This window comes from Herpailurus yagouaroundi, unplaced genomic scaffold (genome assembly GCF_014898765.1).
Source record: "Herpailurus yagouaroundi ecotype Mexico unplaced genomic scaffold, PumYag 166, whole genome shotgun sequence".
In the NCBI taxonomy this organism is placed as follows: domain Eukaryota; kingdom Metazoa; phylum Chordata; class Mammalia; order Carnivora; family Felidae; genus Herpailurus; species Herpailurus yagouaroundi.
Window position 1 is genome coordinate 6,690,771 of NW_024412407.1, and position 21,275 is coordinate 6,712,045.

At 44.8% G+C, this 21,275-nt stretch overlaps 2 protein-coding genes across 2 annotated transcripts in view; one reads left to right on the forward strand and one right to left on the reverse strand.

The window, feature by feature from the left end:
• The window catches only part of LOC121038656 (olfactory receptor 10AD1-like), a 44,731-nt gene extending 35,244 nt beyond the window's left edge, over positions 1 to 9,487 (forward strand). Inside the window, exon 3 of the transcript XR_005794433.1 lies at positions 9,307 to 9,487. The gene's annotated coding sequence lies outside the window, so the exon portion shown is untranslated. The remainder of the gene's footprint in view (positions 1 to 9,306) is intronic.
• Positions 9,488 to 12,634: 3,147 nt separating this feature from the next.
• CCDC184 (coiled-coil domain containing 184) lies at positions 12,635 to 15,227 on the reverse strand. The gene has a single exon (XM_040488322.1). The coding sequence runs from the start codon at positions 14,452 to 14,454 to the stop codon at positions 13,867 to 13,869; it is 588 nt and encodes a 195-aa protein (XP_040344256.1). The 5' UTR covers positions 14,455 to 15,227; the 3' UTR covers positions 12,635 to 13,866.
• Between the last annotated feature and the right edge of the window lie 6,048 nt (positions 15,228 to 21,275).

Consider the following 21,275-nt stretch of genomic DNA (forward strand, 5'->3'; position numbering starts at 1 on the left):
ATAAAATAAAATAAAATAAAATAAAATAAAATAAAATAAAATAAAATAAAATAAAAAAGGGATGGCTCCCAGGTCATTGAGAAAGACCTTCCCTGGGTCTGGAAACTAGCAAAAGGCTTTAAAGGAGATTCATATACATTTCAAAAGGGGCACAGAAAGATTGGCAATTACAAGTTTTCTAAAATAAATGCTCTGAGAAAAGGGGCCAGGGGCCTATACTTAAGATGAAACCTGTCTAAAGTTGTCAAGCAGAAAGGCAAAGGATAGGGCCTTCGTGGTCACCATGGAGAACAAAAGAAGTGCTTATTCTTCCCCCTAGGATCTCAGCTTCTTCTCCAAGTTTGAGAATTCCTATCTCAAAGAGGCTTTAAGAGAAACAAACAAAAAGTAAGAAAGGAAAAGAAGAGGGTGCTTTTTGCAAAGTTTTCCAAGAAATTTCTTGGCTTTACATTTGCCCAACACTGTTGTACGCTGACATTGTAACAAGACACAGTTCTGGCTTTTAAGCTCCAAGTTTAATAGGGCAATATAATATAATATATTAATGGTAATATAAAGAACAAACGTTATAAGGGGCCTATACAAAGTATGTTGGGAGGGCAGATAATAACAGCAGCTCACATTTATCAAGCACTTATGTTCTAACAGCTCTACATTTGATCTTCACGATACCCTGGAAGTACATTACCTCCATTTTAAGAGGCAAAACTGGGGCTCATAGAGGTTAATTTGTTCAAAATCACACATTTCAAATGGCATTTCTAAGTGGGCAGCAGTTCCAGAGCCCACATTTAGCCTAAGGATGTAACTGAATAACTGTCCCAAAGAATGGAGCAGGCTTTATACTGAGGAGATGGTATTAGAACTAAGCCTTAAAGAATAAGCAGTGAATTGTAAAGTGGGGTGGGGTGGGGCGGGGAGGCTAGAAGCTGGGGTTGAGTAACTCCAGGTATAACGAACTGCCTGATTCCTTGTTGAAATGCTTTCAACGTGGAAGGTGGAGGGTGAGTATGGCCAGGAATGTTGTAAAATCGGGATGAGCGACCTAAACTGTCTTCTCAAGGGCGAGCACTTTCTCATTCAAGGACCTGGGCTCTGGGAGGCTGGGGCACCAACGGACCTTACAGGGGCAGGGGCGCGGAGACAGCGCTCCAACGCCAGACAAGCCGACGCCTTGGTGGTGTCTCCTGCTTCAGCCTCTGCCCCGGTTCCTGAGCCCGGGAGGCACACGAAAAGCCCCCAGCGACTGCGAAAACGCACGTAAATGCAACAACCAGAAATCACTCCGAAATGACCGTCTCGTCCCAGCCCCCTCACTATCCGTATGCAAAACCACTTGTCGCGGGAGGATGCACGACAAGCCTCTAAGGTTACCACAGTTCAGCCCATGCCCTGAAAACGTGGGGAGGGAACCCAGGAATTCTAGCTCTGGTTCCAGCTCTTCCAGCCTTCAGGATCCCTCCTAAAACCGACGCCATGTTTCCCAATCTAGCGTGCCCAAACTACCCATGAGGCTTTGGGCCCTGACCCGATAGCGGAGGGTAAAGAAGATGGGCGTGGTCAGCACTAAACAAACAAACAAACAAAACAAACCTGCGGCCAATCACCCTTCCCCAACTTCTCGGATCACCGTTATGGCAGCCAATGAGCGTCTTCTTGGCCGCGCTGGGGCGGGATTGCGCTAACCTGAAGACCTCCCGGGAACACGAGCTATTCTGGGAGACTAGGCAGCAGCCGTGCACCGCGGTAGTGCGTCTCTTGGGTTTGGAATACCCTCCCAGCTGAGTGGAAATGCTGAAATGCCGCTCCCCTTTGGTGGAGGATGGGATGCGCTGGGATGGGGGCGGAGCAAGGTTGGAGGCTGGGCTGAGCATAGATCTTTGCCTATCACGTCGAGTCCTCCTACCTCCTAGCCTAGTCCACCGATCTGTAGCTTCGATATTTTCGGTGATAGTGAATCATTGTTGGGCTCCTCCTCCCTTCTAGACAACGCCGGTGTCTTCGGAACTTCTTTACCTCCCTTTGCAGTTACTCCAGGAAGCCTTCCTTGACTCCTTCCCCTTTCTGGATTCATTGGGCTTTATTTGGGTTCCCTTCATAACCAATGCATTTTCCTAACACTGTACTCTTACTTCTTTACTTCTCTGTCTTCCCCCACTGATGTATGATTCATTTATGCGTCCTTAGCATAGTACCTGGAGGTGTTGTAGCGCTATTTTCTCAATGTAGCAGAATCCTGATGTTTTAAACCAAAATAGCAAAACTCTTCTAGTAGGAGTGGAGAGGGAGTGTCCAGAGCTTTGAATCCCCCAAGGAAGCCCCTGAGGCATTCATCATTAGTGACTTAAGCTAAATATTCACTTTAATATCTAGAAATATGGCTTACCCAGGACATGAAAATTAAACATGTCTAGATCCTCTATAGGGAACTCTTAAAGTCTTATCTTTTTGGACTTCCAATTTGATTGCACGTTTGTTTCTATTTTCTAGTCTACAGGCCTAGATATCTCTTTGCCTCTGCAGATCAATTCCTGGCCCTCTTTACCCAGCTGTGGGCTTGGGAGGCTGACCTGCATGGAACCAGGTCAACAGATCCCCTGACCCCTGGCTTTCTATTGGGTTCAGCCAATGAGTAGTATAGGCAGAAGATTAGAGGGAAGTAGGAATGTGAGGTTAGGCTATTTAATCCTCTGGCTCTTTCCCTGTGGCATTGTGGCAAGCTCACTTGAGTCCCTTTAGGTAAGATCTCAGCTCTTGTCATTGTAGCCTTCTCTACCTAGTTATCTATTTCTAAGTGGTGGAACTGCATCTCCCATTACCTCTTCAGGCTTAGCCCCTCTAATACCAGATTTGGGGTACTGTAGCTCCTTTGCAGTTTCCCTACAACCTACCCACACCGTTATAAACCTTTATGAAATTCCCCAAACTATCCTAATTTGAATATGCCATCTGGTTTCTGGAGATACCTAATATAAGACCATTCTCTTTTACAGAGGTAATGAAATCAGTTTTTTTCGAATGGAAACATTTTGGAGCTGTATAATGTAGTACAAAGAGCATGGGCTTTGAAGTTAGAGAAAGCTGAGTTTCATGTCATTCAATTATTCATTTGTTTGGCAAATATTCCACAGTCCTATTGGCCATGGGAGATACTTTAGAGGGTGCTATGGCACTCAGCCCATTCTCCAAGAACCCTCTTCTTCTCCCACTGGGGTGAACCCTGGCAGTCAGGTTAGTACTATGGAACACCACACCCCATTATCACCACAATCAGTGCAGCAAAGCTAGATTGATTAAGTCCTCTTTCCTAGGAATTTGGAATTGGTATGCAGCAGATATACCCACTTTGGGGCTGGAACAGGCAGATACTCAGATATGGAGCCATTGTCTTCTTCCATGTATGTGAAGAAGCAAAGAAAATTGGCAGGTAGGGAGAATAGATTGAAGTCGGAGGACAGAGAGAAGCAAAGATAGAAAACCATACCTTCAGAGAAAGAGCCTGAGATAATGGTTGCCCTGGTTTCGTCAACCTTGGAGAGCCAATTGCATTTTTGCTCTTGGGTTTTGGAGATAACCTGGCGTCTTTATAATAAACTTTTTTCCCTCAAAATTATTATAGATAGGTTTACATTTCTTGCAACCAAAAAAGTTCTAAGATATCTACCTCATGTGGTTATGGGGATTAAATCAGATGAGGTATTTCAAACATCTAAAATCAGTGCCTCCAAAATGTATATAGCACCCCATGTGTTCTGAGCATCAAAGGTATCAATTCTTTGTATTTCTTTTTTGGAATAACAAGCCTATTTTGCTGTCAGTATTTTTACAAGTTTTTCCTCATTTCAGCTTTTTCTTCTCTAAGTGCTATTCTGTTCATGGTTTAGTGCTGATAAATTTGTGTTTGTGTTTTCCTGTGTTTTGTTTTGAAGTTTTTGTTCCTTGAAGGATTGAGTTCATCATACTCCTCAGTTCATGATACACCATCATTGTGCCTGCAAGGAAAAACCCTCTTGTTTTATGTCTTTATTTCTTTATTCCATCTTTACATTCTATCTCCACTCCCATTCTTCCCCAACAATAGGCAATTTTCTGATGTGTTTAGTGTGTATATTTCTGTTTAAATGTGTTCTTAGAAAATAGTTATTATTTGGTAGGCATGTATTTTTAAATGTATTCCAAAGCTACTGAGTTATAGGTCTCATTCTGTGTCTTACGTTTTTCACTAAGCACTGTTTTTCATCTCCATCCATCTTGCCATATGCTAACATTTAATCTGTTCTTTCACACTGATGCCATGGTGTGCATTTGCCGTGTTGTACTTCTCCACTACTCCAGTGATGAACACCCACATTGCCCCCAGCTCCACTTCACTACAAATAACTCTGCAATGAACATCCTCTTATTAGCCCCCTTCTGAACTTGTAAAGAATTTGTTTTATGTTACTTAAGAGAGAGATTACAGGGTTATAGGGTATGAATCTATTTAATGTGTCCAAGTAATGCCAGCTTGCTTTCCAGAAGTGGTGAAACCAATCTTGTAGCAGATTTCCACATCCCTGACATCTGTAACTCTCTAGATTTCTAATTTTTGCTGGTGTGATAGGTATAACCTAATATATTATTGTTGGTTCAATGTGCTTTTGATTATTGATGGTTTTGATCAAATTTCTATATGCATATTAGCTTTTTCCTATTTTTTAAATTGCCTGTTGATATCTTTTGCACCTTTTTTTTTTCTATCTGGTTGCTGTTCATTTGTAGGAGATCCCTATCTATTCTAGGCTATTATATCCTTGTCAGTTTTAGACAAAGCAAATAGTTTCTTATTCTGCCATCTACCTATTAGCTTTGTCCACGCTGGCCTTTGTAGAACATAAATCTTTATTTTGTAATCAAATCCCCCAGTTTTTGCCTTATAGTTTGTGCATTTGAAAGTATTGAAATATATGGACTACTCTCTTAGTTATGCCTACTCTCTGCCTGACATCTCTAAATCTGAGTTCATTGGCAAGGTCCCTGTGATCATTCATTCCAGTCCTCTTCATTGGACTCCAAAGCAATTGTACTGACTAAATTTTATTCTTAAGAGAATGCCATCTTCTTTGAGCCTTTTCCCCCGATAGAGTTGCAGGCTATAAAAATCATACCTTCTAGTTACTTGAAGTCAGGCTTCCAGTAGCCCTGGACTACCTCTTACCTTACTTCCTTGGCTATCAGGAAGAACCAAAATGCAATAGTTACTTTCAATATTTTCTTCACCCTCATTTCACCAATCAATTCCATCTTTGTGGGTCAGAATCTGACCCAGAATCATCTTTCCTCTGCCATCTTCTTCCTTCTGAAGGATTCTGTTACATTAAATCAACTTCCCCTCACTTCTGGAACTTCTTTGTGCCAGTTTCATAATTTGTTCCTGGGATCTATAATCCAGTTCATCTGTTTTGGTGGAATCTAGCGCATTTTTACAATAATATTGCTTCTTTTCCTCCCTTTACCTTCACCTAAATAATTCATTTCCTGTTTCCACTCTCAAGGATATAAAATCCCATATAAGACTGTCTTCATGATGTAAAGTGCTACTCTTTTATCATTTTCTTTGTTTTTAATTGTATTCCTCCGCTTACTTTCTTATGTCTCTTTCTTTCTTCCATTCCCTACACTTTTTCTTCCTCTTTTCCTTTCTGAATTTTATAAATGCTAAGAGCAGGGGCTGACTTTCTGTAGATCACAGCAAAGAAGCTGCTTATGTTCCCATATATATGTGGTGTGGATCACATGACTGCCAATTCCTTTCCAGCTGCACATCAGATCCCAATTGTTTGTTTGGAACAATGTACCGCACCTTTTCTCACTGCCGTGTCCCAGACATGAGTCCCACCCTACCAAGTTTCTTTGTATCTGTGAGAATTTATTTTTCTCATTGTACGGAATCTCAAGTTCTATTTGTATATTACCTGTACTTTGTGCACTGGTGTAGAGGCCATAAGTATTTTTCCCCAACCTCTTTCTACTTACTTTTTCCAGAGAAGTATGAGATGCCAGCTCAGCTACTGCTTTTCTTCCAATGTTGTACTTGATGTCCTCTGTAGTATAAATTTTTGTGCGTTTTCTCAGCGTTTCTTTACTTTTTTCCTCTCCATTTTACCTTGTTTCCCCCACCCCCTGGCCCCCATCACACACATACACACCATTTCCATTTTAAAATTGAGGTACCCTTAATTCAGTTGACAATGCTCAAAGAAAACAGATTTTCCCTTCAATATTCTGAGAAGTACTCTCTCCCAATTTGAGAGAACACCATTCCTTTATCATTAGACTATGAGAAACTTAAGGGCAGAGACCATGACTTCTTAGAGTCTGCCCCAGTGCCTACCACCTTCCATGATACATAGTAGGCAGTTGGTAAATACTTGTTGGCAAATTGACTCAGTCATGGTTTCCTTCTTGGGTGTCTTTTTCCTTCATGCTTATAAGAATTATTCACCTGCTCTAAAGGAATGTTGACTTGCCCTTTTTATTATTGAAGCTGAACCACCAGTTAGTATATTATAACTACTAATAGCAGAGATGGGGCACCTGGGTGGCTCAGTCGAGAATCCTACTTCAGCTTAGGTCATGATCTTGTGGTTCATGGGTTTGAGCCTGCTTCAGATTCTTTGTCTCCATCTCTCTCTGTCCCTCCCCCCCCCCTCAAAAAACAAATAAACATTTAAAAAGAACTACTTGTAGCAGAGAAATGTGCAGTACCATTTAATGGGTTAAAAAAACAACACTGATCTATATAATTTAGACAGAGTTCTGGTTCTGATATTGTCATTAACTATGCAAACTTGGGTATGTCATCTCATCTATTTCTTTAGTTATGGCATCATATATTCACTGCAGGAGACTACACTTTTTTATAAAGTGCTTGGAGTAGAATAAGGTAAATTTCTCTCATCCAGGCACTAAATGGGAGAGAAACTATTTTTCTCAAAATAAGAGAAAGAATTTGCTTGTTACTCCAGAGCAGGCAGGAGGAAGAAGAGAGTAAAGGAAGGATAGGGTAGAGGAGCCTGTGAAAGGCATAAACTCCTCAATGGGAACTCTCCTTGTGATCACTTCTCCCTCATCTTTTTTTATTCAAGTCTACAGTAAAAATTTTTCAGTGCCTAGTAAGGTTATATTTGTTATTGAAACCAGTGAAAGGACTGTTTTATGTGTCCCAGAGCTGATAAGAAGTCAAACTGAGGCAGCTTGCATGGACTCAGGATTGTGGATGCAGAAAGAAGCAAAAGCAAAATAAACCATAAGATGCTACAGGCATGTATGGAATCCTGTGGAATTCCCAGATTTTGGCATTTGAATTTGGACCAAATTTAATCAGATCTCTAAGGGACATAGCAGCCTCTTCAGACATCTGAGTTATACATAAAATGGTTATATTGGGGTGCCTGGGTGGCTCAGTCAGTTGATCATCCAACCCTTGATTTTGGCTCAGGTCATGATCCCAGTGTCCTGGGAATGAGCCCCACGTTGGGCTCCATGCTGAGCATGGACTTAAGACTCTCTCTTTCTCTCTCTCTCACCCTCTCTCTCCCTCCACCCCTCTCCCCTGCTCATGTTTGTGCTCTCTCTCTCTCTAAAATAAAATAAAAATAACACATAAATAAATAAAATGGCTATATGATCATCACTAAGATTTCTTTCAGCAGTAACACTTTTGAAGATTCTAAGAGATGGGGACATATTTTTTTATTACCATTTCTAAAATTCTGTATTTTTTTTAATTCTATATTTAAGGCTCAAACATTTATTTCTGATTATAAGGAGGTTCCCATGCTACTGATTTCATCAATTCCAAATATACTTCCCACTCCCCCATTTTAACACTTCTGAAATGGGATGTGTCTCATAATCAGTAATCAATGTCAGCTTACAATTACGGTTGGCCAAGCAGCAGTCATGACATTGTTGTCATTGCCTACACATGCCTGGGCCTAGTTGTTATTCTAGGTGGTATGACTGGAAATCTACAACCCCTTGATGTTTCAGTTAATTGAACATTCAAGGACCATTTGAAGGAATATTAGTTCTGGTTGTTGTCTGAAAATATTCCTTGAACACTTTCTGGCAAGATCAAAAAGTTCCAGCTTTAAAACTTGCAGAATAGATTTTTTTGGCCTGGAATAAATTGCCAGAGACAATAGCGAAGCTCTCTTTTTAAGAAATGCTGCTTCGCTAACACTCAAAATGACCCAGAGAATATAATGTTTGGAAAAATAACAGACATCAACAACCTTGAGTCAAAAGTGATTCAGAAGTGTCAGACTCAATATGAAGAAATTATAAGAATACCATAATGACTTTAAATTATATTTGTGTGCTTTGGAGTGATACAAAAAAAAAAAACCATCTCTTTCTGAATAAGTCTTTCTAAATAAACTTTTTAAACGGAATAAAATTTTTAAATAAAATTGATAAAGCATAGTGAAAGTTTAATTGGCAGTGTTTTTTTTCTTTCTTAATGGCACCTAAAATAATTATGTGTCACAATTGATGATGCCTTAAAGTCAATAACATATGGTAAATACTTAAGAGAATATAAAAATTAGAAAGAAGTTCCAGCCCTCAAGATATTCATAATCTGGAAGGGGGAATAACAAGCACATAAATAACAGAAGTGAGTAAGTAAATAGAAGTAAGGAAAATATAATAATTATCCCCAAAAGAAGTACCAACAAAAAGATTTGGATATTCATGAGGTGCCTGGGTGGCTCAGTCAGTTAAGCTTCTGACTTCAACTCAGGTCATGATCTCACGGTTTGTGGGTTCAAGCCCTGAGTCCAGCTCTGTTCTGACAGCTTGGAGCCTGGAGCCTGCTTGGGATTCTGTGTCTCCCTCTCTCTCTGCTCCCCTGCTCATGCTCTGTCTGCCTCTCTCTCTCTCAAAAAAAAATAATAAACATTTTTAAAAGTTTAAAATAAAAGATTTAGATATTTAAAGGAGGAAGAGATCACATTAGGAAAGACTCCATGAAGGAAGTAGCATTTGAGAAGGACCTCAAAGAACTGGTAGGATTCCAACTGGCAGAGACAGAATGGAGCAGGAAGAGTAAAGAGAATGAGCAAAGAATCAGATGTGGGAAAGTGGGAATTTCTGGGGAATGGTAAATAACTTTTGACTACAGGGTTTGTTTAACCTTTTCATTTTATAGGTCTCTTTAAGAATTGGATGAAAGCAATGAATTGAATTCCTAGAAATAAAAGCACAAATTAATAATCAAAAAGTTTTACATACCCCTTCTGGGGACTTAACCATTTGCAGGTAGCATAAGAGAGAGAAGAGGGAAAAGCAGCCTTCCCAGACCCCATGAGAAGCTGGTACAGGTGACCAAGGCTGCAGAAATCCCTTTTCTAGAGGAGAGATTTGCATCTGACTGCACTTGGGAAGAATGACTAAGAGAAATGGAGTCAAGGGCCAGGAGGGCCTTGTCCAGTCTACTCATCCAAAGATACCAAAGAGCCATTTCATTACACATATCAGGCAGAGACCATAGTCTGTGGTAACACATAAAAATGCATATTTATGTTGGAGGCCATTTTGTATCTCTTATAAAAATAAGTATTGGGGTGCCTCGGTGACTCAGTCAATTAAGCATCCAAGTTGATTTCAGCTCAGGTCATGATCTCCCAGTTCGTGGGATCGAGTCCAGCATCAGGTTTTGCACTGACAGTGCAGAGCCTGCTTGGGATTCCCTCTCTCCCTCTCTCTCTGCCCCTCCTCCGCTCACATGCCCATGCTCTCTCGTGCTTGCTCTCTCTTAAAACAAATCAACACTTAAAAATAACAATAATTATTTCTCTAGAACAGAGTTTAGTTGTACCAGGCTCAAGTTGTACCTTATTTCTATGAAGTTGTAGGTCTTTTCATTTTGAGATTAAGAACTAACTCTGAGAGATTTCCCTTAGAAATCAATATCCGCAGCAACAGAGTTATGGTGAGTTACATGCAGTGCCATGTTAGGCCCCAACATAAAGTGCAGCACAAAGCTTTGGGGGGACAGGGTGCATCTCCTCACCTTTACACATCAGCAGTGCTCTGGCAAACTCCCAAGTATGAGAAGACTTGGAAATAATGGGAGACAGGATTCTTAGCACATTTTAATGTGTGTTGATATAATTTGAACTTGTTGCATAGGTGGTGAATAATCAGATTTATGTGAAGATTTCAATTCAAAGTAGGAAATACTCTGGAGGTCCCAGGAGGCAAAGGTGCAATACAGTACCAGTTCAGCAGGGTAATTTCTTCTTTCGTATTTTTCAAGTTAAAAAGCCTCATTATTCTTTAGCTCAGTGATTCTTTTTTACTTAATTCTTACCTTTAAGAATTACATTGAAACAACGGATCTCTCTAAGGAATATTGATACTTACAGAATTTTGCATTCAATTTCAAGAAGCTGTGTCCCGGCGAAGTTCAACAGGGACCCTGTCCATGAGTCCCAGGTTAGGAATCTCACCTGAAACTGACTCATCAGGAGCATCCCAAAGGAGAAATGCAAGAGGAGGATAGGGAATAGGGAGAAATAAGATGATGGGAGAACAACTGTGCTGCCCCCTCTAGGAGATGCTGGTGCAGGTGACTTTAAAAAGCTGAAGGACGGTTTTTTTCTGGGGAGATTTTAATCTGGACTTGGGAGGAATCGCTGGAGAACTTTTAGGAGGCCCAGGCCTAAGGGACTTATGACACGTTTAGGACAGTGGGCATAGGAAGGAGAACTGAAATGGAGCCAAACGGTAAAGAGCTCAACCAGACCTATAGAGCCTAATGGGCTAAACTGCTTGTGATTCCTGTCAGACTCTGCAGAATCTGAGCCACAGGACACAGGAAAGAGGCACAAGAATGAAGCCATGGCGGGGAATACCCGGGAGCATTGGCTCCTTCCTCTCAAGAAGCAGGTCCGGAAGGCCATCTTCTCAGTGCCATCATTATGTTATCGTCCACTAGACTCTGATGAGAGCCACTAACCAAAACTTGAACTTCCATTTCTTATTCTGAGAAGATGAAAAGAGACCAAACCTAATGCTATTTCCTTTTCAGGACTCTGAGACTCTTGACTGGGGAAATAAGGGGCCTGAAGATCTAAATAACAGAGCAATTAACATAGCAGTTCCAATTTAGGGTTCTTTAAGTCAGAAGACCTGGGTGTAAGTCCTCGTTCTTAAAGCCACCGGCTAACCTAAGCCAAGCACTAGCTGTGTGACCTTGAGAAAGTCTTGGCGTCTGTTTCTGAAACTGTTAAGTGGGAATAAAAATAGTGCTTACTTCTTGTTGGAGATAAAAGTGAACAGTGTCTGGCACACTGTAAATGCTCAGTAAGTGACAGATGTTATTGTTATTGGTGTTAAATGCTGGAACTATAACAGGAAACTATCTCCCAGCCTTTGGGGATAGTTCCCCACAAATATGCTTCAGCTACCCTCTCTAGGGCCCCAGCACACATTCCCCAACCACTGAACAACCCACAGCTTCCTCTGGTTATCCTATGTATACAGGGCTGGCCCCGAAAATCTTTTTGGCCTGTAACTGCATGACATTTATGATGAGGCCCATATCACCTCGGGAATCTCATCATATGCCTTTATTTGATTCTCCTGAAAGTTAAAGAGTTCATTAGACAGGGAAGGATTATATAAAAAGAGAGCTTCTAGCACCTTCTCAAGGTAGTTTTGTTTTCCCAGAGGAGCCAGTCACTACCATCCCCATCCCAAGAAAACTATAAAAAAACTAACATTTGCACAAGAATTTCTACAGGTCTAACAACTTCTTGTCCCCATTTTACACACGCAGAAATTAAGTCTCAAGCAGTAAACCAAGTCTCAAACAGTCATTCAGTGTTGGAACTGAGATTCAAACCCAGATCTGTGATTCCAGTGCTCTTTCAACCTCTCCACAGCAACCAGTAGCAAGAACACACACACACACACACACACACACACACACACACACACACACCCATGCACACCACATACACACACAGAGCATTCCAACTCATTCTTCTCCCAAATTTGTTTGGGACAGCCATGGGAAATTCCATTGCCCAAGGGAGCAGTCTACAGCTGATGTCAGTCTAAGCTCCACGGGGAATACCTTACCAGCGGTCTCCACTAGAGGCCTGAGGCAGTTATTCATGGTTTCTTTTGTGATGTGTCACTCTACTCCCAGAGATCCCGGGCAATCCCTCCCAAACAATACCCACAATACCCCATCCCTAACCCTCCCATGGAACAGGTGTCATGCCTGCCATTCCAGGACTCAGATTTGGAAGTCATCTCCCAGGGACCAGGTGCTTCACTGAAAAGAAGTCACTTGCACACCTGGAGTTCAGCTACTAAAAACTGCTGTTAGTTTGGGAGTCTCAACACATACCCTCTCTTCTCCCCTGTCCAGCTTGAGTTCAAGGTCCAGGATGGAAGGGAAAGTAGGTTGAGTTGGCAGTGCGTGTCCTGACCAGTGCAGGGTCAGTCAACTCCTTGGAACCGGAGGTAAGGAGAGAGGAGGGAAGGCATGGCTTGTGCAGTCCCAACTAAGCCCTGGTCCATGTAACGGGCCCAGAAGCCCCACCCTGACATCCCCCTAGTACCAGTCAGCAAGGAGGGGAGATGACGCCTCTTTATTAAGGTTAACACCAAGGAAAGCATTGAGAAGGAATACACAGTGGAGGAGAAAGGGCACACAAAGTCACTACTCGAGGAGGTGGAAGGGAGGCACATCAGTTAAGAACCTCAGGACAGCCACATGCTCCATGCCCTGGTTGTGAGGGAAAAGAGGAAAGGAGAGGGGAAAGCGCCATGATAGCCTGGGGCTCACAGAAGGGTCTGAGGCCCCCTGAACCTAACATCAGAGCCACAAGCCCTGCCCCTCAGGGCTCACACACTACTGCACAAGTCGACATACGTAACACACACAAGACATTATGGAGGCAACACCGAGAGGCAGCGGGCAGGGACAAATTGACAGGAAAAGGAACTGAAGTTAAGCAGGTGTAGCCAGGAGAGAGACAGTTTTTGGCTGCAGCCTCCAAGAGTCCCTCAAACGTCCCCTAAATCTGGGCTGCTGCTGAGCACCCCCAAGTCTCTGCCTGTGTACTGGGCTCTTTGTTCTCTAAGCCCCAGTGAGTGGATAAAGCAATCCCAGATGAAGTCAGTGACAAGGCAGGATCCGCTCTGCATGCAAAAATCCTAGAGGTTGAGCTATTATGTCTTCATGCACATTCATAGCCAGCTCCTCCCAGCCCAGGGGCCCTTGGAACCCCATTCACTTAGATTCCTAGGGCTGCAGTTCCCTCCTCAAGCTTCCTTTACCAATCAGCAGCCGCAGAGATCTGTGAGGGGGAGAGGCTTCTGCAGAGCGCTGAATATCTTGGATTTCAGCAGAAGGGTAAATTTTCTGTTGCCAGAACAGAATACCCCCAATTCCTTAGTTTCTAGGTAAATCGTTAAGAGATTATTTGCCATAGTCCTAGGTAAGTCCTTTTTCAGAATAGAAAAAGCAGAATTTTATTTACACAATTCAGGGGTTCTCCTGTTGGCCGGGGAGGGGGAATGGGCAGGGTAGGGGGTGGAAGGGAGTCCAGAGATGGGCGCTTCCTCTCCCGGAACCTCACCTTTCCGCAGTTTGCTACGTCTCACTCGGTTGGGCAGAAGGGATTCTTGACGCTCCCAAAGTCCTTCACCCTATAAATCCTTCCTCGAGGGAGTCTCTGCCTGACCCACATGAGCAGCGGTCGGAGTGAAGCATGCTGCACCGCACCGTTCAGTCCCCTCGCGTCATGCACTCGGAAACCCAAAGCCAGCCCGGGAAAGTAGTGCCCCCTCGGAGTCCCCTCACAGAGAGGCCTCGCCCTCCAGCTGCAGCAGGGTAATGTCGGGCAGATCGAGGGGCTCCACAAGTGGCCCGTCCCCCCCAAGGAGACCAGCACAGGGGCTCTCGGGGCGCTCACAGTGACTAGTGGGTGTGGCGGAGCTGGGCATCTCCTTCTCCTCTTCTTCATCGTCGTCCTCGTCCTCGGGATCGCGACCCAGCAAACCGCTGTCCCCGATCCCAGGCGAAGGGGTCTCCGGCTCTTGGCGGGCACCCGGGAAGCTCCCCTTGCCGCCGACCACGCCCAGACCGCCCTGGCGGGGCGCCGTGGTCATAATCTGGCACATGGAGACGATGGCCCGTTGGTTGGCGCACACGTCGTCCGAGAGCACCTGGATGTGCGAGGCCTGCTCGTCCAGGGCCCCCCGCATGGCCCTCACGTCCTCAAACAGGGCCTGCAGCTGGGCCTTCAGGTGCTCCATCAGTTCCTTCATGCCGCCGTTGTACTCCCCGGAGATCACGTCCCCCACGGCCGGCACGGTGGACACCTCCAGAGGTGCCGGCATGTCGCCGCCGTCCTTGGTCATGATCTCCAGCAGACCGTCCTCCATTGAATGGCAGAAGCGGGCGGTGGCGGCTCTGGGTCCGGTCCAGCCCGGCCTCCGGGGTTGGGGGGTGAGGTGGGGGAGAGGGACGGGGAAGGGGGAGAGGTCCCCGGAGGGGCGGAGAGGAACCGAGGGCAGAGGAGGCTCCCGAGAGGGCGGGGAGCCGACGTGAGGAGACGAGTCCCGGGCGGAGGGCGCGGGCAGGATCGGGGGAGGCCGGAAAGAGCCGGCGGGACGAGGACCCGGCGAGAGTCCCGGGCCGGCGACTCTCCGGCTTGCCCCGGGGCGAAAGCGCCCAGACCTGCCTCGCCTCCCGAACTGCGCCCGTGTCAGCGCCGCTCTCCCGGCGCCACGAGCTGCGAGGACCCGCGGGTTCTCTGGGTCACAGAAGCGCTCGCGGAGGGGCCCGGGCGGAGGCCAGCAGCGGGTACCGCTCGGGAATACCCCCGGCCATTAACGGGCAGCGCCCGCGAGTGTGCTTGGAGTGGCAGGGGCGGGTCTCCCGGCCTCGCCGCGGATGCTCCCCTTGTTTCCAAGGCGACGCACGGCACGTAAATGACGTGTGTCTCCATGGCAACCAGGAAGTAGGGAAGAAAAGGAAGGATGGTTGCGAAGCTGCAGTGGGGCTCGGGAGTCGGAACGGGCGGGTGGGGCAGGAGGGGAGGGGACGCCGCAGTGGCCTCCGCTGAGTGGAGAGAGCGTGTGGCTGCGATGTTTAATCGGGCAGCATGAGAGAGCAGTTTGCTGCATGAAACCCCAGGTCGGGGAGACATCGTCCCTCCCCCCGTCTGGGTGCTAGACCCTGAGCGCGACCGCCTTGGAAGGATTTTCACCCACCCGCAATCCTTTCTCAGAGGACGGCGCCAGAGCCGGGTCCTGCTTCTGTGTCCTCCAGCCGTCCGCAGGAGAGCAGAGAGGGTGGAGAGGCCGACGCTGGTCCCAGACTGGAACTGGGGCGCCGCGGCGCCCCGGCGGTGCAGAGGGTGGGGAGGGCACTACGCAGGGTGTCTGTCGCCTTTCCCTCCGGCTCCTGCAGTGAATCAGCCCTCGCCGCGTGGTTAGCACAGAAGCTAAGAAAGGGTGGGATTCCCTCCCGTCTGAGATGAGCCCCAACCGTTCCTACGGCACTGGGAGTTTCTGCAGGATGGTGGGGCAAAGTACTTAAGTTTTGAGAACGAAAGCTCCATAAGGGCAGAGATTTTGTGTCTCCGCGCCCTCAACCGCGGAGTCCCCAGCACCGAAAATAGTGCCTGGCACGTAGTAAGTAAATGCTCTCTGTGTATGTTGAACGAATATTTTAACAAGAACCACCATGCCCCCGTTCCCTCATCCAGAACTCCGCAACCCACACAGAGTTGAGTTTAGGAGACCTGAATTCAATTTTGTTTCTGCCATTTAATTCAGAAGGCTTGGATAAATAATTTTCCTGATCTGTTAGGGCATTGGACTGGGTAATCTAGATTATTCCTAACTCCGAATAACATTCTGCATCAGCTCACAGGTAAAAGGGTAAACTGTTGGCTGTGTGTGGAAGGGATGGGTAAGGACATGGGGGGATGGGTGTGAAGGCAGTTTCCCCTCCGCAGGCCCAGTGGCCACGTACAGACACCCACTGAGTGTCTCAACCTTTGTGACAACTCCTTTCCCTATTGGAGAGGTGGAGTGGGGAAGGGGGGTGGGTAAGAAAGAAAATTTGAATTTAATATATTTACAGATGACTTGAGATTGAGAAGCAAAAGCACCTGGTCAGCAGCATACTAACTAGTAAATGGCCCTAGTAAATTGGAGACACCAAGTGGCCGGAAACTAAAAATGAATTTCATGAGACGAAATAAATCTAAGGAGGAGAAACAAACTGTATCACTTCAAGATGGGGAAGAGCTAGGTACAGCTGAGTGTTTTGCACGCTAGTAGTTCAGCCTTACAAACGTGTTACCTTTGGGTTTCCCTGGTAAGGAAGAGTGGGGCTAACCCAAAGAAACTTTCCCAGCGCTAAAGAACCGTTTGGCTTATGCCTGTTTCACTATTAAAATAGAAATAAGTGGGGAAATAACCTAAAAGTAGAATATTTAACCTAAGGCATTGCCGATATAATCAAGTACTTAACAGCCTTTAGAAATTTGTTTTCCCAAAACAACTATATGAACAAATCAAAACCCCTCCGGTGTGATATTTCCTAAAATAAATGATGCAGTCCTATTTGCTTGCTCATTCCTTTCTCCATTCCCCAAACTTGCGGCTCTCTCACCTTGGTTATTACTTCTGTCTCCACCCTGTTCCCCACGGGTTATTCCTAAAGCTTAGGAGACGACAGAAATATTTGGCTTTCCTAAGCACAGCCAAAGTGGACTAGTATTTACCAGAAAAAAAGACTTTTACCAGAAAAACTATAGGAAATAGAAACAGAGACAACAGAGAGAGAGAGAGAGAGAGAGAGAGAGAGAGAGAGAGAGAGCGCTGAGCTTCTACAGCATAAGCTTCTAATCATAAGATAGCAAGCATATTCTCAGGCATACAGGTTCAACCCCACTGTTCATCCTTTCCTGGAGAGTTCTGCTATAGCCAGAAAAGACATGAATTTCAGGGTTTTTTTGCCAGGGTCTGTGACTTCACATTCTTGACCAGCACTTCACGTGGTTGATTGCATCTTGCCAGCTTTCTCACCTTTCAGGTGGGTCCCTGCCTTCTACCTGTAAAGAGTAACCCTGTCCCTAGTATAGGGCCTCCCATCTTAGCTTTAATCTTACATTAAACATAGTCCCCATATAGTGAGAGCTGGGTTATGTCATCATACAGGGCTTTTTGCCACTATTGTTGAGGATACCATGTATGTTAAGGCTTTTAAGCATAAGATTACATCATACTGCCCAGAGATGTTAGCATGAAGTCTGCTGAGAGTACAGGGGGTCTGAGCCTAGAGGGAGGGGAAATTATTGGAGAAGCACAAAAGAACATGAGAGACAGGTGCAGAGATCAAGGGGTGTGACTGATCCAGTCAAGTTCCAGGTCAGACATTTGAGAGCCAAGGGTAGGCGGGAAGTTGGGGAGTAGACTAGTAGCAGGACTTGAAAATGTAAGGAGGAGACAATCGGTGCATCAGATTCAGAACCAGATCATTTTAGGAATTGTGTGTAAAAATGGGACTAGGGAAAATGGGAGAAGGGTCTAGCCTCTGAAAAATAAGAAAGACAGATGCAGAGAGTGAAGGAACCTCAGTCAACTGGCTGGGTTTCAGAGCTGGGACCTCTGGACACCAGTGCCCTAGGGTTTGTTGAGTGGATCCATTCCCATGCAAAAGAGGGCTGAATGGGTACTCTGGCCATGTCATTAGAGTATTCACACATATCATGTATGCCACATAGCAAAAAATAATAATAATAATAATAATGCCTTATGCTTCCTGTCTTTCTCTTACCTTCCAGAAACCACCTTAGTTGTTCTATTCCTTCATCCCAGTCTCATGAGCCAGTGGAGTGAAGAGATTCCATGGAGCATAGATGCAGGTCTCCATCAGGTACACCTAGTTCCAAACATCACAGCCTCACTAGAATGGTAATTGTCAGTAGTCTCTGCCATTTTCCTCTAACTGGCATCCAGTTTATTTCCAGTTTCTCTTTAATATAGCTGGTATACTTTTTGCACTGTAACTCCAACAGCCATGATGAAGATGCTCACTTGACCCAGATCTAGAGTGATGATCAAAATCAAAGTAGAACTGACTGCTATACCTTAGGTCCATGATCCCAGACAGTACTCCCCAGATGTAAGTCTTACGGCATTGAGTTGCCTTATGGCATCTCAGCATGATGTCACATTCAAAAGAAACACATCCAATAGCCAAAAAGAATTAAAAAGCAATTTATATTAGTCTCTGGGACTTTATTATAGTTTTTTATTCTTTATTATTTATTATAGTTTATTATAGTCTCTGGGAAAACTCTAAAGGAGTTTGCATTCCCAGCACAGAGCAAAAGATCTTCAACTTTTCTTCCCTCCTTCTCTATTCATCTTGTACATCGTGACATAGCTGTAGCTGCCATCCCCTCTCCTTTCTCTGCAGACACCCCCAAACTTTCTGTCAAGCCCGGCCTTTGTTTTCTCATTCCCCTGCTTACTTCACTTCTTGGATGTATTCTTCTTCTCTTCTGCAGGAAGGAACTCCTGGTCCTTGTTTCAGCTCCTTTGATTTTTGTTCTCCATTCTGCACCATTCTCAGTGACAGGGGTCTCCTTCCTAGGGGGCAAGAAAGACTGAGAACACCCACTGTTGTGAGTCTGGTCTCTTACCAAACTCTGCCTGGTGTTACAGACAGCCTGTTTTGCTCATTTCCTTTACTCTTGTACAGAGAAATGGGCATGGTAGTTTGCAAGGACCCTGAGCTAGTATGAGCCTCCAGCTTGGAGAGGGTGTCCAACCATCCACACTCTCAAGAACTCCATTGTCACAGACATGACCATGAAGTTAGACACACACACACACACACACACACACGCACCTACGCACCCACACCCTCACTTAAGTCTGAGCAAGACTTTCAGTGGCTTGCTCTATGCCCTTGAACTATTTTTAGGAGTCTTAAAAAGACCATTCCCCCTACATTTCTTTCTCTTCCATATCAGCTTTACTCAAAGCAAGAATTCCAGGGGACCTTCCAACTTCTTATGCAGTCCGAATTTCCACTACAAATAACCCGTCATTCCAATTAAACTTGTTGTGCTGGTGTTCACCCTGTCTCCCCTTTCTGCATTACCCACTGCAACAGCTTCTTTGTGGCAACAGCAGCAGAGGCTTATTTCTTGTCTCAGTGTATTATGTCCAATCATTTATCATGTGCCACTCTGGCAGGACTAGTTCCAGTCCAAGTGTTGCTGGGTAGTTGGCCACAGACTGGCATTTGGAGCTCTGGGGCCACCCATGATGCCTGGTACAGGGCCTCATGCACCCTCCATCATTTCCATGTGTTTTCTGCACCCAGAAAGTTGCCAACAGCTCAGGGACTGGTTTGGCCCCAAGTCAGAATCCTCAACAGGCACTGATGATGCTTTACCACCCGAGAACACTCATAAATTTTTGGTGCCATAGGACAATTTTGCTTGACAAATTGCCTCTCCCAGAGTATCGGTCCAATTTGGAGGAAACTCTGTCTAAGCATCTGGGCACGGTATGGACTCTGGTATGTCTGCCCTTCCATTTAAAGGAATGTATAGAAATATAGTGTTCCTCTATACTGACTTATGCAGACTTCCCAGCCTCTTCCCGCCTGTTGTATCCTGAGCAAGTCTGTAGTATTCTATTGTAGACAACTCATACAAAATGTTGTGGTCTCACTCTTACTGTTACATCTAGTTATGCTCTCTCTCCATGCCTCTCAGAGACCCTAAAGTAGTATCAGAGGTAGCTTCTACCACTTCCTTTTTGCTACGAGGTAGTATCCCAAGGATAAGCAAGGCATTGCCAACTGCACTTTAGCAGCGACTATGAGGGTGCACTATGCTTCCATTCCATTACACGCATGTGGGGACCACACTACTATTCGTGATGGTGTCACACACTGGGTCCCCAAAAGGTGACCCACATCCTCAAAGTACTGCAACAGTGCGGGATCTTAGACAGAAGTGAGGAGAAGGGTCCTCTCCCCACCTTTTTCACCCAGCCCCTCAAGCCACTGTTTTAAAAAGTCTTACGTGAAAACAGCTCCATCTTCTATGGTCAACCATAAGTTTCACAGTTTACAGGCCCAATGCCTGCTTTGTTTTCTTTAAGGTGCAAGGATCCCCTTCACTCCAGAACTCTCTAGTCCTTTCATTTTGCTTTACTTTGCTCCATAGCAGTTAACATCCATCATACTGTATTTTACCTGTTTGTTTGTTTGTTTATTGCCTTTCCACGAGGGAGTGAGCTCCATTGGGGCAGAGGTCTGACTTTGTTTGCTGTGATATCTCTGACACCTAGAATAGTGCCTGGCACGTGTGCTGAGCTCAAGAAATACTTGTCAAATAGATTAATGAATGAAGGCTGAATCCACATCTAGGAAAAGAAACATCTCCCTTAAGGACATGTAGCCCGCAGAGCTCCAACTCTGGCTTATCTTCGAGAGCAGCATCGTTTTTTGTTTGTTTGTTTGTTTGTTTGTTTTGGTTTCAACCATTTACTTTCATGATTTGTAGCTTATGTTCACCCAATTAAATGGCCCTGTTAGTGACTTATTTCTTTGAACAAAGATACTTATTATCAGATACATAGAAGTAGCCACTTCCTGCAAAACAAGCGTTTGTGGCTTTGAAATGAGAATTATCACCTGCCTACCCACGTGAACCCCCAGTGGTATATTCTACCACTCTCTCCATCTCTCAAAAATAATGGGGCCAAGTTTTGGTCAGAACTCAAGGTCGGAGGACTGCATGCTCTCTCCTCCCCTCAATGTTGTTTGAGAATGGGATGATGCCAAGCAGTGTATCCCCATCCTGTATGTCAAGGAGAGCTCCTGATTTATACTCTTAATCTACTGGAGACAGGCTCCAAAAAAGTACCAAGCTACTGGTTATAAGATTGATAGCTAACTGAGAGGGGTGTTATAAACAGAAGGGTTGCTGTGCTTTAAAAACTAGTGTTTCTCTTCTGTTTGAGTTCCTGAACTGGTAGACTAGTAACGTAGGGTAATGTTAGCCCAGGATACTTTTTACTGTAATAAAATGTAAGCCTTTTTTTCCCTCTTGTTTGTGCCTGCTCTACTTCTAAAACTAAATCAAACCAACACAAAAATTCTCCACATTGATCAAATACATAACAAAGGAGATCTAAGGATCAGTCTTTCTAGAACAGTAAAA

Coding starts and splice junctions, on each gene's coding strand:
- CCDC184 (XM_040488322.1), bottom strand. CDS start 14,454: ATGGAGGACGGTCTGCTGGAGATCATGACCAAGGACGGCGGCGACATG.